This window comes from Phoenix dactylifera, chromosome 17 (assembly GCF_009389715.1).
Source record: "Phoenix dactylifera cultivar Barhee BC4 chromosome 17, palm_55x_up_171113_PBpolish2nd_filt_p, whole genome shotgun sequence".
NCBI lineage: Eukaryota > Viridiplantae > Streptophyta > Magnoliopsida > Arecales > Arecaceae > Phoenix > Phoenix dactylifera.
In genome coordinates, this window is record NC_052408.1 from 12,748,309 (window position 1) to 12,767,882 (window position 19,574).

Here is a 19,574-nt window from a genome sequence, read left to right on the forward strand (position 1 = left end):
CTAATGTGAACACAGAGGGATTTTAAAGAAAACTACTAAACAGCCAATTTTGTAGAACTTGTCCATTCCATTTAACTATGTTGGCTGCGATTAATTAGATAGGAAAAGCAAAACGGGGATCACAGCTGGGTTTCTCTTGAAACATAGCTGCTGATACGCCTCTGTTACAGCTGCTGAACTCAACCTGGGCTCCACCAAAGCTTCACTGATATGCTGCCTGATACGCCACCGATACGCTGACTCACATGCTGATGAGGATTGGTGTGACGAGATGGAGCTGAGCTGGAGCTGAGGAGGAAGCTTAACCACTAACCAAATTCAGTTGATCAGTTCAACTGATAACTGAATTCAGTTGATTCCAGTTGTACTAGTTAAGTTAGTTTCAGACTTACTTATAAATAGATGTGTTCATGATGTAATCAATGAACTTCGGTGAAGAAATAAAGTGAGTCTTCCTCCATCTGTTCTTCTTCCCTCACTGTTCAAAGTTTCAGCCTTTTGTCATGACAATAAAGCAGCCTTATCCTTAGCCACTAATCCAGTTTATCATGGAAGAACTAAGCATATTGAATTGGATTGTCATTTGTTTCGAGAGAAAGTTCAGTTGGGGATCATTCACATATTGCATGTCCGCTCTCAATATCAATTAGCAGACATTCTCACTAAAGCACAACTCTTCTCAGTTTATTCTCCTTTTGTCCAAGATGAGTATTCACAATATTTATTGCTCATCTTGAGGGAGAGTCTTGAAACATAGCTGCTGATACGCCTCTGTTACAGCTGCTGAACTCAACCTGGGCTCCACCAAAGCTTCACTGATATGCTGCCTGATACGCCACCGATACGCTGACTCACATGCTGATGAGGATTGGTGTGACGAGATGGAGCTGAGCTGGAGCTGAGGAGGAAGCTTAACCACTAACCAAATTCAGTTGATCAGTTCAACTGATAACTGAATTCAGTTGATTTCAGTTGTACTAGTTAAGTTAGTTTCAGACTTACTTATAAATAGATGTGTTCATGATGTAATCAATGAACTTCGGTGAAGAAATAAAGTGAGTCTTCCTCCATCTATTCTTCTTCCCTCACTGTTCAAAGTTTCAGCCTTTTGTCAGTTTCCAATATTTTGCCCCAGCTTTATAGTTGTGCTCTAATCTGGGAGCTAAAGCAATCTTTAACCCAAAAACAAGAGATGGAATATAAAAGAAAAAACAATAATTTGCAGCAACCGTGAACCTCGTTGGGCCTAAAGTTTCAAAACTCGTGAAGTTCAAAACTTCATTTCAACAACTAAGATGCCTTACTAAGGTGCCTTTTTTTTTTTTTTTCTTTTTGACACTTTGGCTAAGTCTAAAACATAGTTTCTCAGAAATAGCAAGAGTATCCGGCCAATCAATTACCAATAGTAGTTGATCGGACTAGACATGGTCTACTCAAAGCTGCAGCATGAACCACGAGTTTAAAACTTCACCCACCACCCAAATATAACACAAAGCCAGCCAAAGTGGCAACCTAGGGTTAAAAGAATCAAGGCAAAACTTTTATCTTAGCAAGAATACAAGTTTGTTATATTGGATATTGATGCAGGCAATCATGATATATGGTTGATACTCGGAATTTTTTTTATAGCGACAACATGTGATGCATGTCGTAGTCTATGAAGTATTTTGTGAAGACAATGAGCAATATTTCCGATAGATACTGCTTACCAACTATGTTCTTCACCAGAAAAAAAAAAGATAAATGAATTTAAATAAACATCAAGATCAATGTGAAATAGTAGACCCCAGATATATAATAAAATAAAAGAACTCATACTTTATGATGTTATCGTTATTGGTCTTCACAGCTTTGGACATGTTACATCTTCCATGAACAGTAGCTCTGAAGTCGAATAAAAATGCGATGCTGCCTGCCGAGGTTAATTTGCGTGGTCTCAACGTAACGGGACAGAAAGTGATAGGCTTGTGGCTCTTTACCTCTCATGGTTGTGGTTGCCGTATGAACGCGGGAGACATCGGCGCCCATCTTCCCATTTCAAAGAAAACTCCTTTCCAACAGCCAGCAAAAGGCACGAGTGCATGCTTGGAGTTTGCGTGCGTGCGTGCGTGCGTGCGTGTGTGTGTGTGTGTGTGTGTGTGTGAGAGAGAGAGAGAGAGAGAGAGAGAGAGTGGGAGTCACACGCACACACAACACACGTTGAGTTCCGTGGCTGCTTCCATTGGGAAGTCTGGTTTGCATGAGGTCGAACGCACACGTCGCCGGGCTGTCCGTCATTGATAGCGATTCGAGTTAAAGGGACCTGTCACATTTATGCTTGCTGTCTGGCCACCTAGAGATCCAAGACCTTTTTTCATGGTCCAAAAAGAGAGAAAATAATTAAATGGAAATCTTTTTGAACGAAAGGTGGCACCTTGTCCTATATGTAGTCCTCTCTCTCTCTTGGTCATCTCACCAATAGTAGAATGAGAGCAAAAGTTTAAAGGAGCCGAAAGATATCCCTTTATTGATGCGAAGAATATTGGTCATCCAACACCATCTTAACCTTGATTTTAGCTAAGATAAATGCGTTTCGTATGGACTAAAATGCCACTCTGGCCTGTTCGATACGAGAATAATGCCGAAGATCATTGCAAAAATAGCAATAAAGGCAATTAATATATAATTCGTATGGTTATCATCAAATAATAATAATAACAGAGAGTTGTTACTATATGGTTGAATGCACAATTATTTATTACCATGCAGTCATGACACTTTATGATAAATCAGATAACAAACAACACTCTCATCTTATATATAGAGGTAACAGGGGATCCTCATGTAAACAATCTATTACTTCTCTCTACTCATTCTTGCTTTTTTACTGTTGCTTTAGATATTTGACTTAAGCATCAGAGAGTCCTCCATTAGAAACCTTCCGGTAAAGAGACTTTCTCGCAGATTGATCCTGCCTTCCACTTCAGCTTCGACCGACCTTGGAGACTTTGGTTCCGACAGACCTCGATACATTGCGAGCGCAGTCCTACCTCAATCTAGAGTCTAACAACAACATTTATAAATGCTAGTAGTGTATTTATAAATGTTGCTTTTATAGCTATCAAGTCATTTAATAGCAATTTTTATGCAGTTTATGACTGTATATAATAGAAAAGGCCCGCCTAAAACCTGAAAATGGTTGTAGGCTTTAGTCTTTACAAAAATTGATGGTAAAATAAGAACTTGGCTTTTGGCAAGCATCCTTAGTCCCCTGAAAATTGTTTTGATCCACCTGTATAATATGTTTGGACGCATTGTTGCATTACGAGGGTGAGGTCTTTATGCAATGCATGTAGTAATATTATAATATTGCCTCTTATGTATTACGTTCTGTTAAGTATATCTTGAGCGTTCAAGCATTCGAGAGCCAAAAAGGACCCTTTTCGTTCTTTTTTTTTTTTTTCTAGAAAGGAGCTCATGAAGCAAAGAAAAAAGATTTCATAGGTTGCCATCCATTTTTCAGTTAGGCTGTAGGAATCGTTAGCCGAGGGTGCAAGGACAAAGCTGATGTAGATCGGATTAATTTGATTATCGTAGTACATTAATTCGAGTTCAAATCGACTTTTTCTATTATATATATCTTTTGGAACCCTAAAAGAAAATAATAGTTGAGAGTTTGTGGGGAAATCTTGTACTGTAATTTTCAACTTTTTGTAATAAAACTTTTGCATCGTCTCTGCCCATAAATATTGGTCAATAGACCAAACTACATACATATTGTGTGTTGTTTTTTTTTTACTTCTTGTTTTCTTATTCTCCTTGCCTGCTGCGACACATTCATCTGGGGTGAAATGGTTTCAAAGATTTATAGGAGCCCCCTAAATACTAATAGGTTGTCAAAACTTCTATAAATTTTAGGAAATAGATGTTGGCAATTGATGCCTAAACATACTTGTCTTGAAAGCGTTTATCAAAGACCACCTATTCCAAGGTTAGTTTATCCTATGATGAACTATGTATAATAAAATTTGAATAGAAGACCGAGCTGGCATTTCTCAATTATTAATAGTCTCTTTCTGATGCAGGAACAATCGAACAACCATGTTGGACAACGCATGGACACAGAGCACAAAGGATGTGGAAGCAAATGGCCAGGTAGCCCATTAGACTGGCTCAAATGGCCCAAATGGCCCTGTCAGGTCCTTTGTAATTAAAATGAGAAGTGTGTACATTTGTCACCCATTTTTTAGAAAATATTATGTTGACAACACAACCAATTACGTACAGAAATTATGCAGAAATTACCAGTGGAAGATCCAATGCATATGTTTAGGTAACATATTTTATAGATTTTTTTTTTAGGAGAAATCCATCGGCACATTATGTACACTTCTAAGTAAATTATAAGATATCTTTCTTGTGGAAGAAAGGGTTGATGAAGATTCATCCGAATAAAAATTCATCCACCTACTCAAAAAAAAAAATCCTACTTTTCTTGTGCCACGAGCTTTGTTGTTACCCTAAAAAAATGGTGGTTTCTTGTTTGAAGTGGTCTGAGACAATGTAATTAAATATGTCATGAAGAAATGACAAAATTGTCTTGCTAATCTAGGGTGCAATTTGTCGAAAACTACCTTCGCCAAACCTCTTGACTCCTTGGAAATTCTAAGGCAATCTTCACATGTGAATCGAGTCCACACATACAAGACCACCAACTCAGAATTTGTATTGACTCATCAATTACCCTAAAAAAATGGTGGTTTCTTGTTTGAAGTGGTCCGAGACAATGTAAGTAAATATGTCATGAAGAAATGACATACTTGTCTTGCTAACCTAGGGTGCAATTTGTTGAAAACTACCTTCGCCAAACCTCTTGACTCCTTGGAAATTCTTAGGCAATCTTCACATGTGAATCGAGTCCACACATACAAGACCACCAACTCTGAATTTGTATTGACTCATTAAATTTCGTTTCTTTATTTTATAATGATCTGGTTTGAGTATATTGACTCACCAATTAATGTCACTATCAGTTTAAGCTACGATGCTTTGGTACCAAGACAAAGTAGCGACATATATATAGAAACCATTGAGTTATAATCAAGTAACCATTGCCGGTATTATAATCGTGGTCTTAGCATAAAATATATCGTTATGTCAATCATTATGCATGTGAACACAGTTTACCAGGAAGCATTGTAGTTTTCTAATATAATATTCTGAACAATTTTTCTATTATAATGTAAAATGTAAATTTTGAACGGTCGTCGGAGTATTAATTTCTCTCTCAGATCAAACAAAATTTTCTTTTAAGGTGATCTTTGAGTGGAACCATCTTTGTTCAAGTTAAAAGCTTCTCATTCTTGTAAGTTCCAAATTCACTGCAGTGAAACCACTGGACTTCCACCTATAAAACGCCATGAAGAATATTACACATTTAGATTTTGAGTTCATGTGAAGAATAAGATGAAGAGATATTAAGACTGCAGAAAGGTCTCCTCATGGGCAAAATAATCTCATGAATTTTTTTTTTGCTAAGAGACATTTTACAACTTCATTTGACTCGTATATATGCTGCGGTCAACGAAAAGAAAAGCTTGGTGTGAGTACCACTTGCCAAGCACTTGCCTTCCAAGGTTGTTTAGTCTCCTATAAGATGGAAATGACTCCAAGCAAAGTCAATCGGAACATGCTTAACATTCAACTTTACTACAAGTCCAGAGGACATCATACCGGCATCATTAATGTAACTTGCGGGAGGACAACTTTTACGAAATGCTATTTGATTAAAGAGCAACTAGTTCCGAGATATTATTGATTGCTTTCACTCCCTGGAGTTGTTTGTGGTTGGCTGGTTGCTATCCATCATCTTATTATAAGGCTCGTGTCCCTTGAAGGTTTGGAATTCTTCAGCGCAGCGAAAATATTAGCTTATAACGTTAGAAATATAATAAAGAAAGGAGATATCACATTCAGTGCAGCAGGTAAGCATGCATGCATAGAAACTGTTTTGCTGTCTAATCTAATAGCTAATAGTCAAAGCACAACATGCAAGCTTTTCATTCACTGATTAGCTGAAAGTCTGGAGTCTTTGTACCACGAGTCACACCCAAAATAATTAAATTGGAGAACTGTTAATGTTTATTTGATGACAAAAGCATAGTATTTTGACTCGGTAGAAGGATTTGAAATGAAAAAACAAAAGCGAGAATGAGAAAAGAAGAGCCATGCTAGTGCCACGAGATTGGAGATCATTCTAGTACGCGTAGGGGTCCAACGTTCAGATTCGGTAATCAAGAAGTTGCAATAACTCCATTCCATCCTTTTCTCTTCAACGGATAAATCTGTTTCTAAGCTGCATGTGTTTCTCAATGGAGTACCGGGATACTCCATCTAATTGGGTTTCACGGTCAATAGGATTCAAGGTGGACTAATTTGCAAGTAAGAGATTCCTCGGTCTTATTAATGCGAGGACCAAGGCAAACTTCACGTCAGGTCCTGAGTCAACGGTTACATATATACCTACTGAGATGTTGTTTTAAGTGCAGTATTGACCTGCAAATCAAGGTCATAATCAACTATATTGCAAGGCTATAAATTATAATTCTGCCATGGTTGATGTCGAGTATGTCGGCCAGAACTGTTCAAACTTATAACATGTGCTCTTAAACACCAAAATGTTTTATTAGGTCATCTTTTCAATTATTGATATCATAATATGATTTTGACATCAAGTATGTCAATCAGAATTGTTTGAACGTCTAAATTGCCCTTATAAACATTAAAACATTTTAGTAGCTTATGGAGTGATTCGATACCAGTGAGAAACAGAGAGTTTGAATCGAGTTATGAGAAGATCTTGATATAGAAAAGCAGAAGCTATTTAGTTTCGAGCCTAATCATCTGTATCCATTCCATCTACCTCTAAAGTGCGTGATGCATGGTCACATGTTACTCATCTAGGAACAAGGAATAATTTGGCTGGGGGCAAAGATGCAAAACATTTTAGTAGCTTATGGGGTGATTCGATTTTGGTGAGAAATGGAGAGTTCGAATCGGGTTATAAGAAGATCTTGATATAGAAAAGTATAAGCTATTTAGCTTTGAGCCTAATCATCTGTATCCGTTCCCTCTACCTCTAAAGTGCGTGGATGCATGGTCACATGTTACTCATCTGGGAACAAGGAACAATTTGGCTGGGGCAAAGATGCAGAATCTTAAAAGAAAAAAAAGAGAGAGAATTTAGAAAATAATTCATATTATAAAGAAAATAATGCAATTAAAGGCTGTAAAAAGAAAAATTGTGCATCGAATTGAGATGTGCCGAGCAATGAGAAGAGGATTTTTTTCCCCTGAGGGAAGATGAGAGGATTTTTTTTTGTGTGCGTGCGTGTTTGAGCAAATCCGAATCCCATAACATTTTTCTCGAATCTAATATGATGTTATATTTTTATACTTGTTGGTTCAAGCCCAACAGAGAGATTGTACAACCAGCCTGTTGCCAACCCAGCCTTTGATGGGCCCGAGACGGTGGTTCTAAATGGGCCAAGAACAGCCTTTCAAAAGGCCAAGCCCTGTAAAAGCCCAATGTAGCCTCGTGAAACTAAATGGGGGCCAAAACCAGTGCAGGATATCCGGTTCTCGTTGAACATAAATGGATATCAGCTTGATGTCTACATTGTTATGGTTTTTTATTGCATTATATTGTTATGATTTTTTTATGATGCAAAATACTTGAGCCTTTTTGTTATACCCCAAATTCGGGACATAACACAGCGATGCTATCGAAGGGTATACAGCTGACATGAAGCCAACAATTATATTTAGCTTCCAAATCTATCTCAAACAAAATATAATAAATAAAAATTCAATTCCATCATCCATTAAATAAAACTAATACCAGTTCAAAGCATCTAAATCCAAGTATAAATATGAAACCAATAATTTTCAAAATCCAGAAAATCATTAACTACAAATTCATAGTCAATTAAAATACTAAAATTCTTCTACCCATTTGTCATGTTTGCTAGCACGAACTCCAAGCCTGGACCATTCTTTGTTCCTACTGACTCTATTCCTTTGGAAAGTAAAAAGAAAAATTAAATTATATGAGCGACACAGCTCAATATGTAAAACTTACACTACTGTACACGATCAAGCATAAAAAGTTATTTATATATATATTATAATAAAGCAAGTCATAAAATGAATCATGCATGAATAAATCATCCATTTTTTATAAACACAGTTCCAAGTTTATATTGCAAATAAATTCGAAAATCACGCTTCATGTTATTTAACTCTATCATAGTTCAAGCATGTGTCATAGATATTCATGCTACAATCATTTTATATTTGTAGTAGGGCCATGTTTCGTAATCGACAGCGATTGAATTTTTGTACATCAACTTTATACCCGTTAGCAAGGTTGTGTTTTGTATGGGTGCAAACTCTGGGTATCGATCTTCTCCAATTCTAAATGATCATACATAGCTATTTGAGAGTTTTTAGAATATTTATATCTTTTTCTTAAAACTCACACATGAATAGATAAAAAATACTAAATGGCTTGATAAGATTCGTGCTGCATAAACATGTTATTTTCATTAAAAACACTCACGGAAATACTTTTCATAATAAAGTATAATTTTCATAATACATAAGCTAATTCATAATTTTAAGAAAAATATGATATCTCCACAAGCACACCTTATGCACGAAAAATCTGATAATTTGAAAAATAATGAGTGTAAGATTTACTTATCTCTTCCGCCTTAGACTGTCAAACTTCACTAGGCAAGCCTGCTAAACCTATTTAAAACATTAAAGACAAAATTAACACCTATTCAATAACTTTAATAATATTAAAAATAATAAGAAAAGGGGACGTTTGACTGGATGTGTGGTGGTTCTAAATGGGTCAACTCTAGGTAGGTCGATCAATAAATTATGAAGCACGGACTCGATCAAGGCCAAGATCGTTCCACAGGATCATCAATGGTAGGTTTCAGGGACACTCAATAGGGCCGAGATGATCAGTCCGACAGGTTACTTGGACACCTGATGATTTAGGGCCTCTTTGCAGGGGTCAACCCAACTCCATAAGGTAGGGAGATAGGATTGGATACTTAGGCCCTGTTTGGAGGAGCTGTTGGCAGTAGAGCTGTTGGAAGTAGAGCTGTTGGAAGTAGAGCTGTCTGAAGTAGAGCTGTTATAAAAAGCTGTTTGCTGTTTGGTAACTACATTCGTAAAGTGCTGTGGTACTTTGTTTTGTGTTTGGTAAACAAACTGAGAAAGTACTTTTGTATGACAAAATTACCATAAAGGACATTGCATAGTATTATACAACAGAACATAATAAAACATAACATAAATTAATACATAAATATACGATATAGTATAATATTATTGTAATATAAAATAATATTATGTTAATATAGCATAATAGTAATATAATTATTAGAGTAAATTAATATTTGGTAATATAACATAATATTAAATTATTTAACATAACATATTAATATATTATGATATAATATAATATATATTATATTTATAGTATAATACAATAATAAAAGTATAAAATATTATAATTATTAGTATAAATTAATTTCTCATAATATAACATAATATTAAATTATTTAAAATAACATATTAATGTATTATAATGTAATGTAATATAATATAATATTTATAGTATAATACAATAATAAATGTATAAAATATTATAATTACTAGTATAAATTAATTTTTCATAATATAACATAATATTAAATTATTTAAAATAACATATTAATGTATCATAATGTAATGTAATATAATATAATATTTATAGTATAATACAATAATAAAGGTATAAAATATTATAATTATTAGTATAAATTAATTTTTCATAATATAACATAATATTAAATTATTTAACATAACATATTATTGTATTATGATATAATATAATATGATATTATATTTATAGTATAATACAAAAATAAAGGTATAAAATATTAATGTAAATTAATTTTTCATCCTTCGAATGATCATTTATCTCTCTAACAATTTTTCTAGCTAGGTGATAAAATGTGGTTCAAGATATGCATACAAAAATTGAAAAGAAAAATACATTTTCTTACGGAAAGGAGTCTGACGGCTAGGGTTCGTGGCTCAAGCACATTTTTAGGTTTATAAAGGGAAGCTATGTAATTATTATATTTTAATATGGGCATTTTTGTCAAAAATACAGCTTTCCGAAAAAGCTAAAACAGCTTCCTCCCAAAAGCTTCAAATTGGAGCTTCCTCCCAAAAGCTGTTTTCAGCTTCCCGCAAAAGCTGAAACAGCTTTTTGAAAAATTTACCAAACACAGTTTTTCATCTAAAAGTATTTTTGGAAGGCCAGAAAGTGCTTTCTGGCCCTCCAAAAGCTCCCCCAAACAGGGCCTTAGAGTCTTCTTAGAGAGAAAAAGAGGGAAAAGAGAGAGAAAGAAAGGCAGTGGAGAGCAGCCACTGAAAGTAGCCAGCTAGCTAAATTCAGTCCAAAAATAGGGCTAAGGAGGGAGGATTTTTTAGCTCAGTCGTCCTCGGATCCTAGTCGACTCGCCGTTGGCTAGGGTTTGGCTCCAGCTAGGGGCCGATGTAGGGAAGGGGCTGAGGCACTCAGCGACAAATGCCAGCTGAAAAAAAAAAGAAAACAATGAAAATAAGAGACATGAATAAGGGATGCAAATAGAGAGTCTCTTGGTCGATTTCTGGTCAATTTTTTGGATGGCAGGGCTCATATTTTTATTTTATTTTATTTTATTTTGCTTTAACAGGTTCTTCAGACAACGCGTGTCCGAATATACCCAAAAAAATCAAAATACACAATCTCACATAGTGCCAATGGCAGCTCCCTCTCTCCTGCCCACAGGGCGTATCCTGAGTGGTGGGCCGCGTATGCAGCTACCCAGTCAGCCGCCCCGTTGGCCTCTCTGAATACATGCTTGGCCTCAAAGGCCACGCCATCCCTCACTATCATCCCAATGTCTCGGATCAGAGGGTGGTATGTGCTATCATCACTCGGTCCCCGCCGAATCCACCTAATAACCATAGTCGAATCGCCCTCCAAGATGATCAAGCTGGCCCGCAGCACCTGCCGCGCATTGCGAAGACCTGCCCAGGCAGCTCACAACTCCGCCCCTGGAACTGATATGTCGAACAACCGGCAACCGCCCGCTGCCACTACCCTGGAATGATGGTCCCGTATAACGAAGCCTTCCCCGCCTCGCGTACCTCCATCCAATACGACCCATCAAAGTTGACCTTGAGAAAATTCGGGGGTGGGGGCTCCTAGGTGAAAAACACCGTCCGAGGAGTTGCCTGAGCAGAGAAGGAACCCCAGGTGTCCCGAGCTATCAAGGGTGTATCTGAAGGGATGGTGAGTCTGGACACCATCGCCAGTGCACGAGCAAACTCCGTAACAAACCTCGGCGACATCCTGCGCTCGCCAAAGGTGCGAGCGTTCCTTGCTAGCCAGATCTGATGGGCTGTGCAAGTCGCTCGGATAGCAGGGCTCATATCGCCGGGGAAAATAAAGAGAAAGGGGGTATCAAGGCTCTTACCTACTTCAGCAAGCACCATAGCCCAAATTTTTGATGGGCACAGTAACGGGATGCTATGATCCCCAAAGGAGAAAAGAGAGAAAGAGATGTGATCATCGTCGATAGAGGGCCATAGAGGGGAGGGGATACCTTTTATAGAGGAACCCTAGGCAGGCCATAGAGGGGAGGGGGTACCGGCGACCTTAGGACTCTGACTTTATCCCGAGTCGTCGGAGGAGAAGAAGAAGAATCCCAACACTGCTGGTCGCGCAAAACACGCACTGCCAGCTTGTTGGGCCAAGCATGGGCCGGTCAAGTAGACAGGCCCAGGCCTTCACACTTCATCCATTGTCTTTGAGTTTTTGCCCACGTTGAAATGCTGCTACCTGTTTGTCCATGAACAGTTACATACCTTTTCTTTTTATTAAAAACACTATAAATTGACTCTGGGCAACATTGCAGACTGGATCATAGAGTTGGCTGTTAATGATGGTACGAAGCTTCTTAGGCTGAATGAAGAAGGGGTGCAAATGAATGAAGCTGTTGATGAGCAGCATGGTCTTCGCGTAAATCACAGGCTCAAGCCAGCTCTGACTCAGCAACTTGTAAGGCTAGAGACCCAGGTTGCAAAAATAAGTAGAAGCTTGAGCTTGGCTCAATGCCAAACTTGCAATTATGATAGCCGTGCAACGTGCAGGCGACTTTCACTTAGACATCCACATAAATTGTGCAATTTGTATGTATTCAACGGCATTGGCTAAACTTGATCATCCATCAGAAGTCATGAACCCAAAGAGTCAGGAATATCTAATTGGGACCAAGATTTTGTTGGGATGCCTCAAGGCCAAGGTGTTCTTGCATCAGAATTCTTCATTTCCTTGTTTAGTTTTTGATGATTAGACTTCAAAGCATCCTACTTGGACATTAAGCCTGTCAAAAGCCAACTTGAGCTTCCATGTCTTGCATGTTTGGTCTTGAATGCTTCAAGTAATGCCTACTCGCAAATTTTCAACTTCTTAGAGAATCTTTTTTGCATGGGTTGCCTAACTTTTTGCGTCTTTCCGTAGTCTTGACTTCTGTCGTTTGATTCATAAATTAATCATACCTTCGGCTACATAAAGCGAAGGGAATCAACACAGTCAAATCAACTGTAGCTATGGTTAGGACTGGAAATTCCTTGCGGCTTTCCTTTGTCTTTGAGATTATTCTCTTTAAATCTTTCTTTTCTTGTTCCTCCTTCTCAGGAGTTTCTCTTGGTGCAAGAAATCATATCACAGGCAAAACGAAAGCAATATGACATGACAGGGAAAAGGTTCCATCGCTGTAATTATGTTTCAACTTTTCTTTTCTTTTCAATTCTCTAAGAATCCTATGAGGTTTGGATGCTCGAATCATTGGATAAGGGCGAGTGTTCGGCTTTTGCATAAAGAGCTTTCTGAAGACCGCCTGCAAGGGCCCTTTAATGAAGCAAGCATGACCATGGAGCCTGGACGACATGAGCGACTGTTTAAAAGGTGCTCAAGGAGCATCTTGTATACGTACTCAGGATGTGCAATGCAAAAGACCGAAACATATGATGGATGGCCGTGATCCTATGATTCCAATGACACATTTTTTGGATGGAAGGTGACCCATTCAAGATAAGTTTGTGATCTCTAGGAGTTTTCCTTATAATAGCAAACTAGCATCAAGCATAAATATTCAAGTGATATTTACAATCTACATAGGCGAATATCATGAAAATTCCATCATACATGAAACTAATTCTCTCTCTCTCTAATCTTTCCAGGGTCAATGAACCTTACCATGCATCGAACTAATGAATGCAACAAAAGGTAAGGCATGGATCTCTTACAAGTCTCTTGCACTCGTTTCTAGTGACACCACAAATCCATTGCCATCAAATTAATAACGAATGCATCTATATAATAGATCATAGCCAGAAGTTCTCCGATCACGGGAATATGAATCAGCCGGCACTACAACAAATATAGATTTTAGTGACTATTTTTACTGTCAGTCATAAAAAATTTAGCCACTACATAATATTTGTAAAAAATTGCCCGCTATATGTTTTAATTTAGTAATGACCATAAATGACTGCCACATGAAATTTTATATTTGATGCAGGCTAATTCCAAGTAGCCAAATTAACATCAAGATAAGTGACATTGCGATAGGAAAAAAGCCCCCACTCCTGACAGTTCCCATGTTGCCAACAGGATCCCAATAACGCCAACAGCCAAATTATACATTGATTTCTTTTTGAAGCTTGGTGTTTTTTTTTTTTTGCTGTGGAAGCTTGGTGTTTGGACGTACCAAGTTATACAAAACAATAGGGGGTTGTTGTGGGAAACTTTGTACATGCCTCGTGGGAAAGGTCAGTGTCCATATGAAAAAGAACAGAACGGTAGCCATATCTGTCTCTCCAGGGTAGCGTGTGGTTTCGTGGCATTATTACAAATCTCTCTCTCTCTCTCTCTCTCTCTCTCTCTCTATATATATATATATATATATATGTGTGTGTGTGTATGTATGTATGTATGTATGTATGTATGTATGTGAATAGGGTTTTGACTGCCAGCTTTGACTGGGGGGACACCCATCATTAGTTGTTGCTGCATTCTGCGTCAGGGGGGTTTCTGACTACTGAGAAAAAAAGCAGCAGCCAGCGAAGCTCTCTGCTCAGCTGTTCCCAAGGATACAATCTCAATCAGTCTCCCACGTACCCGCGTCCAAACCCAATTATTTCACCCTGCCGGCTGCCGATAAAAAGGACTCCTCTGTTTCCATGAATGCACTACGCTACTTCAGTAATCAATCCGATTGAATCCCCGATACCAACAACAAACATATAGCACTATTATTTTTACATAATTCATGAATCCTTTGGAAAATCAATAATCGAATGAATCTTTTTATTTTAATTCTATATTATAAAAATAATTTAGAGAGTCATTAGAGCAATTAAAAATAAAATAAGTTAATACTTTTCAGTAATATGTACATATCGTTGCTACTCTCCCCACGAATCCGTTCGCATTACTAGTTGCGCTCCTCCTGCTCCTGGCTCAAAAGTCGGAGCACTTTTACAAGTTCACAACCATGAATTAATACTTTTACTACTATTATAGATCCCAATCATTTACACTAATATGTAAACTTAAATATATTTCAGATCACAATCATGGCACAACTAATATTTTTCTTTTAAAGATGAATTTTTAAGGACCCCCGTCACCCCTCTTAAGTACTCACCGTCAGTAGCACTAAACAGTAACCTCTCCGCCGTGACCGTTACTCCATCACAACGTTAGAGATCCGTTACGGTAAGCACCGATCCCGCCGTCAATGAAGCCGTTACGGGCGCGACCGGGGCCGCGGGGGTCGGTGTCGGGACTCGGGAACGGGATATAAAAAGAAAGGGTATTTCCGGGAAATGAGATCTCGTCCGGAGGGGATCTCGGAGGCGCTGGTCAAACCGATTTGACCACGGCTCTGATCAGCCAGCCAAGCCTAGCATTCCCTGTCAGCCCCATTGAACCCAAATCCCCGTTAAAGGCTTAAACCCACCGAAAACCACCGCCACCCATATCCCCACCCTCCATCACCTCCTGGGCTCCACCTGAAAGTGGGGGCCTGGGTGCCTTCGTCGAGTCTCGGATGTTTGAGAATCACCGTCAGATGACAAACAGGACCAGCACCAGCCAATCAATGCTCTCGTCTCGGAAATGTTTTCCATTTGTGACGAAAATACCCCTGCGTCCGAGAAGAGGACAAAGCGCAGGGGGACCGGGAGGGGGGGAGCCGACAAAAGACATCAGGTGTTTCTGTAGTTCACCGTGTCGAGCAGGCCCACTTTTGTCATTTAGAAAAGCTGATTCTTGGGCCCCACACAGTTTGACCGATGGGGTGATCACAGGAGGACTACGATCAAAAGAGGGAACAAAAAAATAACTCAAAAGGCGTAAAATAAGTGCAAGATAGAGCGGCATAGGACCAGTGGTCCGGGCCGTACGATAGGTGGGGCACAAAGTTGAAGAGTTGAACTGTATGGTCGAAAGAAGCACAACCGTCCATTCCATGGTCCCACATATCTCAACCGTCCCGCCATATATGCTAGAAGTGGAACGGAGCATCCAGTTGCTAATTTTTTCAAGAAAGATGGCATTTTAGTCATTAAAATTTACCACATGCATAAATGTGACTAGGGCCCACCACAGGATTTTAGACTGAAATACAAGGAAAAATATAAAAAATAATCGATAATTGCACCCTAAAAAAATAAGTTAAATAACAATACCATCATTTTCGGCCCTTATTTACATCCGAAACCAGGAAGCAAATTGGATGCTCGGGTCCGATCCGGTTCGTTTCAGTTAGGTTGACCGGGCGTCGCCGTTGCGGTGGTCGGAGACGAGCGCGTGGATGGCACCGGAGAGGTTGTTGACGGCGGAGATGAGGCCAGCGAAGCCCTGGCGGCGCATCTCCGTGCGCTCCTCCTCCATCCGGAGGCGGCGCTCCTCGAGATCCACCATCTCGCGGTGGCGCTGCTCCCGCTTCTCCTCGCAGGCCAGCAGCGTCCTCGCCAGCACCGTCGCACTCCGCACCATGCTCGAACCCAGCTGCCGGAGCCTCCGCCGCTTCGCCTCCGGCTCCACCCCTTCGTTCTCCGATGACTCCGACGTCTCCGTCATCTCCGCTGTAAACATCAAAACTGACTTATAATAAAATAAAAAAACCTCAAATATTCTAACACGTAGCCTAAAAAAAAGTTGCCAGCTTTGTTTTTATGACACTAAACAAAGTGAATTCTATGTTAACAATGGTATTTAAGTTTGGGAGCTAAAAAGGAAGCCTTTTTATATACTTTTTTTTCTGAACTTTATATATTGAAAAGTGGCTACATTTATTTGAAGAAGTGATAGCTTTTTATTGTAAAAAAATTAGATGAAGGCAAAGTAGAAACTTTGTGTGGTATAACTGGCATGTTTGGTATATATTAAAATCAAATCCGTTTTATTCTTTTATAACACCATTGAAAGCGAATGCATGCAATATGCCAGCTTTAATAGGTCATATATTATAATATGTTCTAGCTGTTAAATATAAAAGAGATATTATATTATAATCTTTCCATATTTATGTAATACAGTAATGATAAAGGAGGGGTGGAATATGGATACGCGTATCACAGACAGATTGCGATTGGAGTCTTATGCTACCCTTTTAATCTTGGGAACCTCCGAACCAATTCATTAACCCCACGCAAGAGATCCTTTCTAGCTAATTTTTTGGTAATAAAATGTCCAAACAATGGGGGTTTTGTTTTTTATTAAAAGGAATATACGTATGGATAAAACAATGACGTGCATTAATTCTTCCCACCATACCGGAAACGGAGGGTTGTGCCGGCAGAGGAGGCCGGGGCGGCGGAGGAGGGGTGGCCGCCAACGTCTGGGGCTGGGGTGGCGGGGTGAGCGCGTGGGGAGGAGGCGGCGGCGGAGGGAGAGCACGGGAAACGGGGGTGGCGGCGGCGGCGGCGCCGGCACCGCCTCGGCGGGCAGCGCGGCGGCTGAGGACGTCGGTGAGGGCCTCGAAGACCTCGGCAGCTAGGTTGGTGGGGAGGTTGCGCTCCTTCCGCTCGTGCCGCTCCATGGCCCAATAGGAGGGGCCGCCTCCGGCGGCGGCTGCGGTGGAGGCGGTGGCGCGGGCCTCGTAGTCGCGGACCTTCTTGTAGTCGCGGAGGAGGTTGTCCCACTTGTCGTTGCACTGGTTCTGGCTCCTGAGGCAGCCGTTCTTCCAGCAGTAGTTCTCGACCCACTTCCACCGCTGCTCGGCAGAGCGGGGGGCGGCGGCGCCAGAGGAGGAGCTACCACCGCCGGCGCGGCGCTCATCGTCGAGGCGCTTGGCGGTGATCAGGATGAGGGTCTCGTGGAGGGTCCAGTTGCCCTTGCGGTAGTCGCGGGCGAGGGCGGGGGAGGAGGACGACGGGGAGGACGGCGGCGGAGGCGGGTGGTGGTGGGGATGGTGGTGGTGGTGGTCGAGGAGGCCTAGTGGGGCGGAGTTCGAGGGCTCGGACATGGCTTTTTGGGCATCGGTTTGGAGTTTTTGGAATAGAATAGACCATACGAGTTGGAACGGGGAGAGAGCCGAGGAGGGGACGGGGTTATGGGGGAGAGGGTGGTGAACTGGTGCTCTTTTTATTAGTGCTTCCTTTTACATGTTAACCCCAGAAGAATTTTAGATTAGTGGATACCCCCTTGACCCTTGTCCTTTGACACCAGGTTCCATTGCGTTTACGTAACGTAATGGCTCTGCTGTTAACGCCCGTCAACGTTGACGCCTACCAGGCTCCCACGTTTTCATGCTCTCTGGAAGAGTAAAGTGGGTAGGTGTTGTAACACCGACGTAATTCATGCATGCTAACTGATAGTGTATCAAGGAGTTTATGAGTAAGTATACTAGATAATACGGACATATTTGCAAAGAGTGAGAGGGGAGAGTTAAACGGGTGTAGGACGGCCGTTACGGAAGCAAGGGCCAGTAATGGCAGACGTTTTCTCGCTACCATTGAAGGTGATGGATTAATACTTCACGCGTTTTTTATTGTGCGTTGCAGCATTTGGGGAGGCAGAATTTTGCGACCAAAGATTCAATTGACCGTCCCGGCTATTTAACCGGACCTGACACGTTAATAAAAAAAATTATATTTGAGTGCAAGTTCAGGTAAGTCATAAGTGAGTATTTTTCACCAGAAAATAGAAACGGAAATTGGAGGTGCGGGAAATCGAACCCCGTGCCTCTCGCATGCGAAGCGAGCGCTCTACCATATGAGCTACACCCCCGACGACCGTTGGAGCTTCTTGAACTTTAATTATTCTTTATTTCACGCCTCGAGACAAGCTTCAACCCGGAAGCTATAATTTAAGCTCACGGCCGTTTAATTGGATCGTGTGAGATAGTCAAAACTTACATTTCAAAAAAAAAGAGAGAGAGAGAATAAAAGAAATATGACCTAAAATTTTTAAGCTTGTATGAATTAAACTAATTTTCGCTAAATTCTCTTAGACAAAGGACCAAAAGGATATATCCTGTACAAAGCCAAAGATATTGAGTTATATAGAATAAAGGCTTAGTAGGAAAAGATATAAATATTTATGATTTCTAGCCAGAACTTGACTGGGCTTGGAATGTTATGATTGGCTAGTTGTGTGAGAAAAATGGCGATTATACATCTCGTTTAATGCATCATTTGTAATTTTCTTTTCATGTTTGGAATACCATTCATGCTTCCTGAGGGGATATTATTTTTGCAACCTTTAGAACTGAAATTAAATATGAAATGACAAGTAGCTTGTCTAAATATTGTATAGTTTCTAGCATCACGATCTAGTTGTTTTTCCAACTCTATATTAAGCACTCAAGCACTCCTACAACGCTTCATGCCTAGTAACTTTTCTATGATGATCTATATTATTCCGATTAAATGCATAGTACGATGAGGGTAGTTAAAAGACATGTACATTATGCAAATACATCCCTTTGCCTAACATCTTGCTTACCAAGTTTTGGGATTATCTTGAAACTATGAGAGTACTTGTGTAGACTCATTATAACTAGATCAAGGCATAGAAGCATGAGCATAAGATATTCATTCAGCATAATCATAAACGAGCATGTGTGCTATAAGCTACTGCATCGCTGGCTGCATATCTATCCAAAGGCTAGGAGTTAGAAGGCTCAAACTAATGCTTCTTGAACTTTATACTTAAAAGTAGTGTAGGAAGTTAATAGACAAGTTGATATTCCTAAAGAAAACATAGTTATTAATTTCTGATAATTGGATTGGTCAAGACAAATTTTTATAGACCCACTTCATGATGTAAGTCATGTTGCTAAGAAGCATGCATTTTTGCTCCTCTACTAGAAAGTCAAATGACATGAAAGTTTGACTTTATAAAAGTGCAGACGTGAAAACAACCTTGCAAAAAAAAGAACAAAGACTTTGTTTTCATGTTTTTT

General features: G+C 39.7%; 1 protein-coding gene and 1 non-coding gene across 2 annotated transcripts; both read right to left on the minus strand.

Annotated features, from left to right (window-relative positions):
- Positions 1-15,709: 15,709 nt before the first annotated feature.
- Positions 15,710-17,703, minus strand: LOC103718752 (trihelix transcription factor ASR3-like). The gene is made up of 2 exons (XM_039115244.1): positions 16,943-17,703; positions 15,710-16,251 (listed from the first exon to the last, which is right to left on the minus strand). The coding sequence occupies exons 1-2, from the start codon at positions 17,631-17,633 to the stop codon at positions 15,929-15,931; spliced, it is 1,014 nt and encodes a 337-aa protein (XP_038971172.1). The 5' UTR covers positions 17,634-17,703; the 3' UTR covers positions 15,710-15,928.
- A 621-nt stretch (positions 17,704-18,324) lies between these two features.
- On the minus strand, positions 18,325-18,397 carry TRNAA-CGC. The gene has a single exon. It is a non-coding gene; the product is annotated as a tRNA-Ala (tRNA).
- Between the last annotated feature and the right edge of the window lie 1,177 nt (positions 18,398-19,574).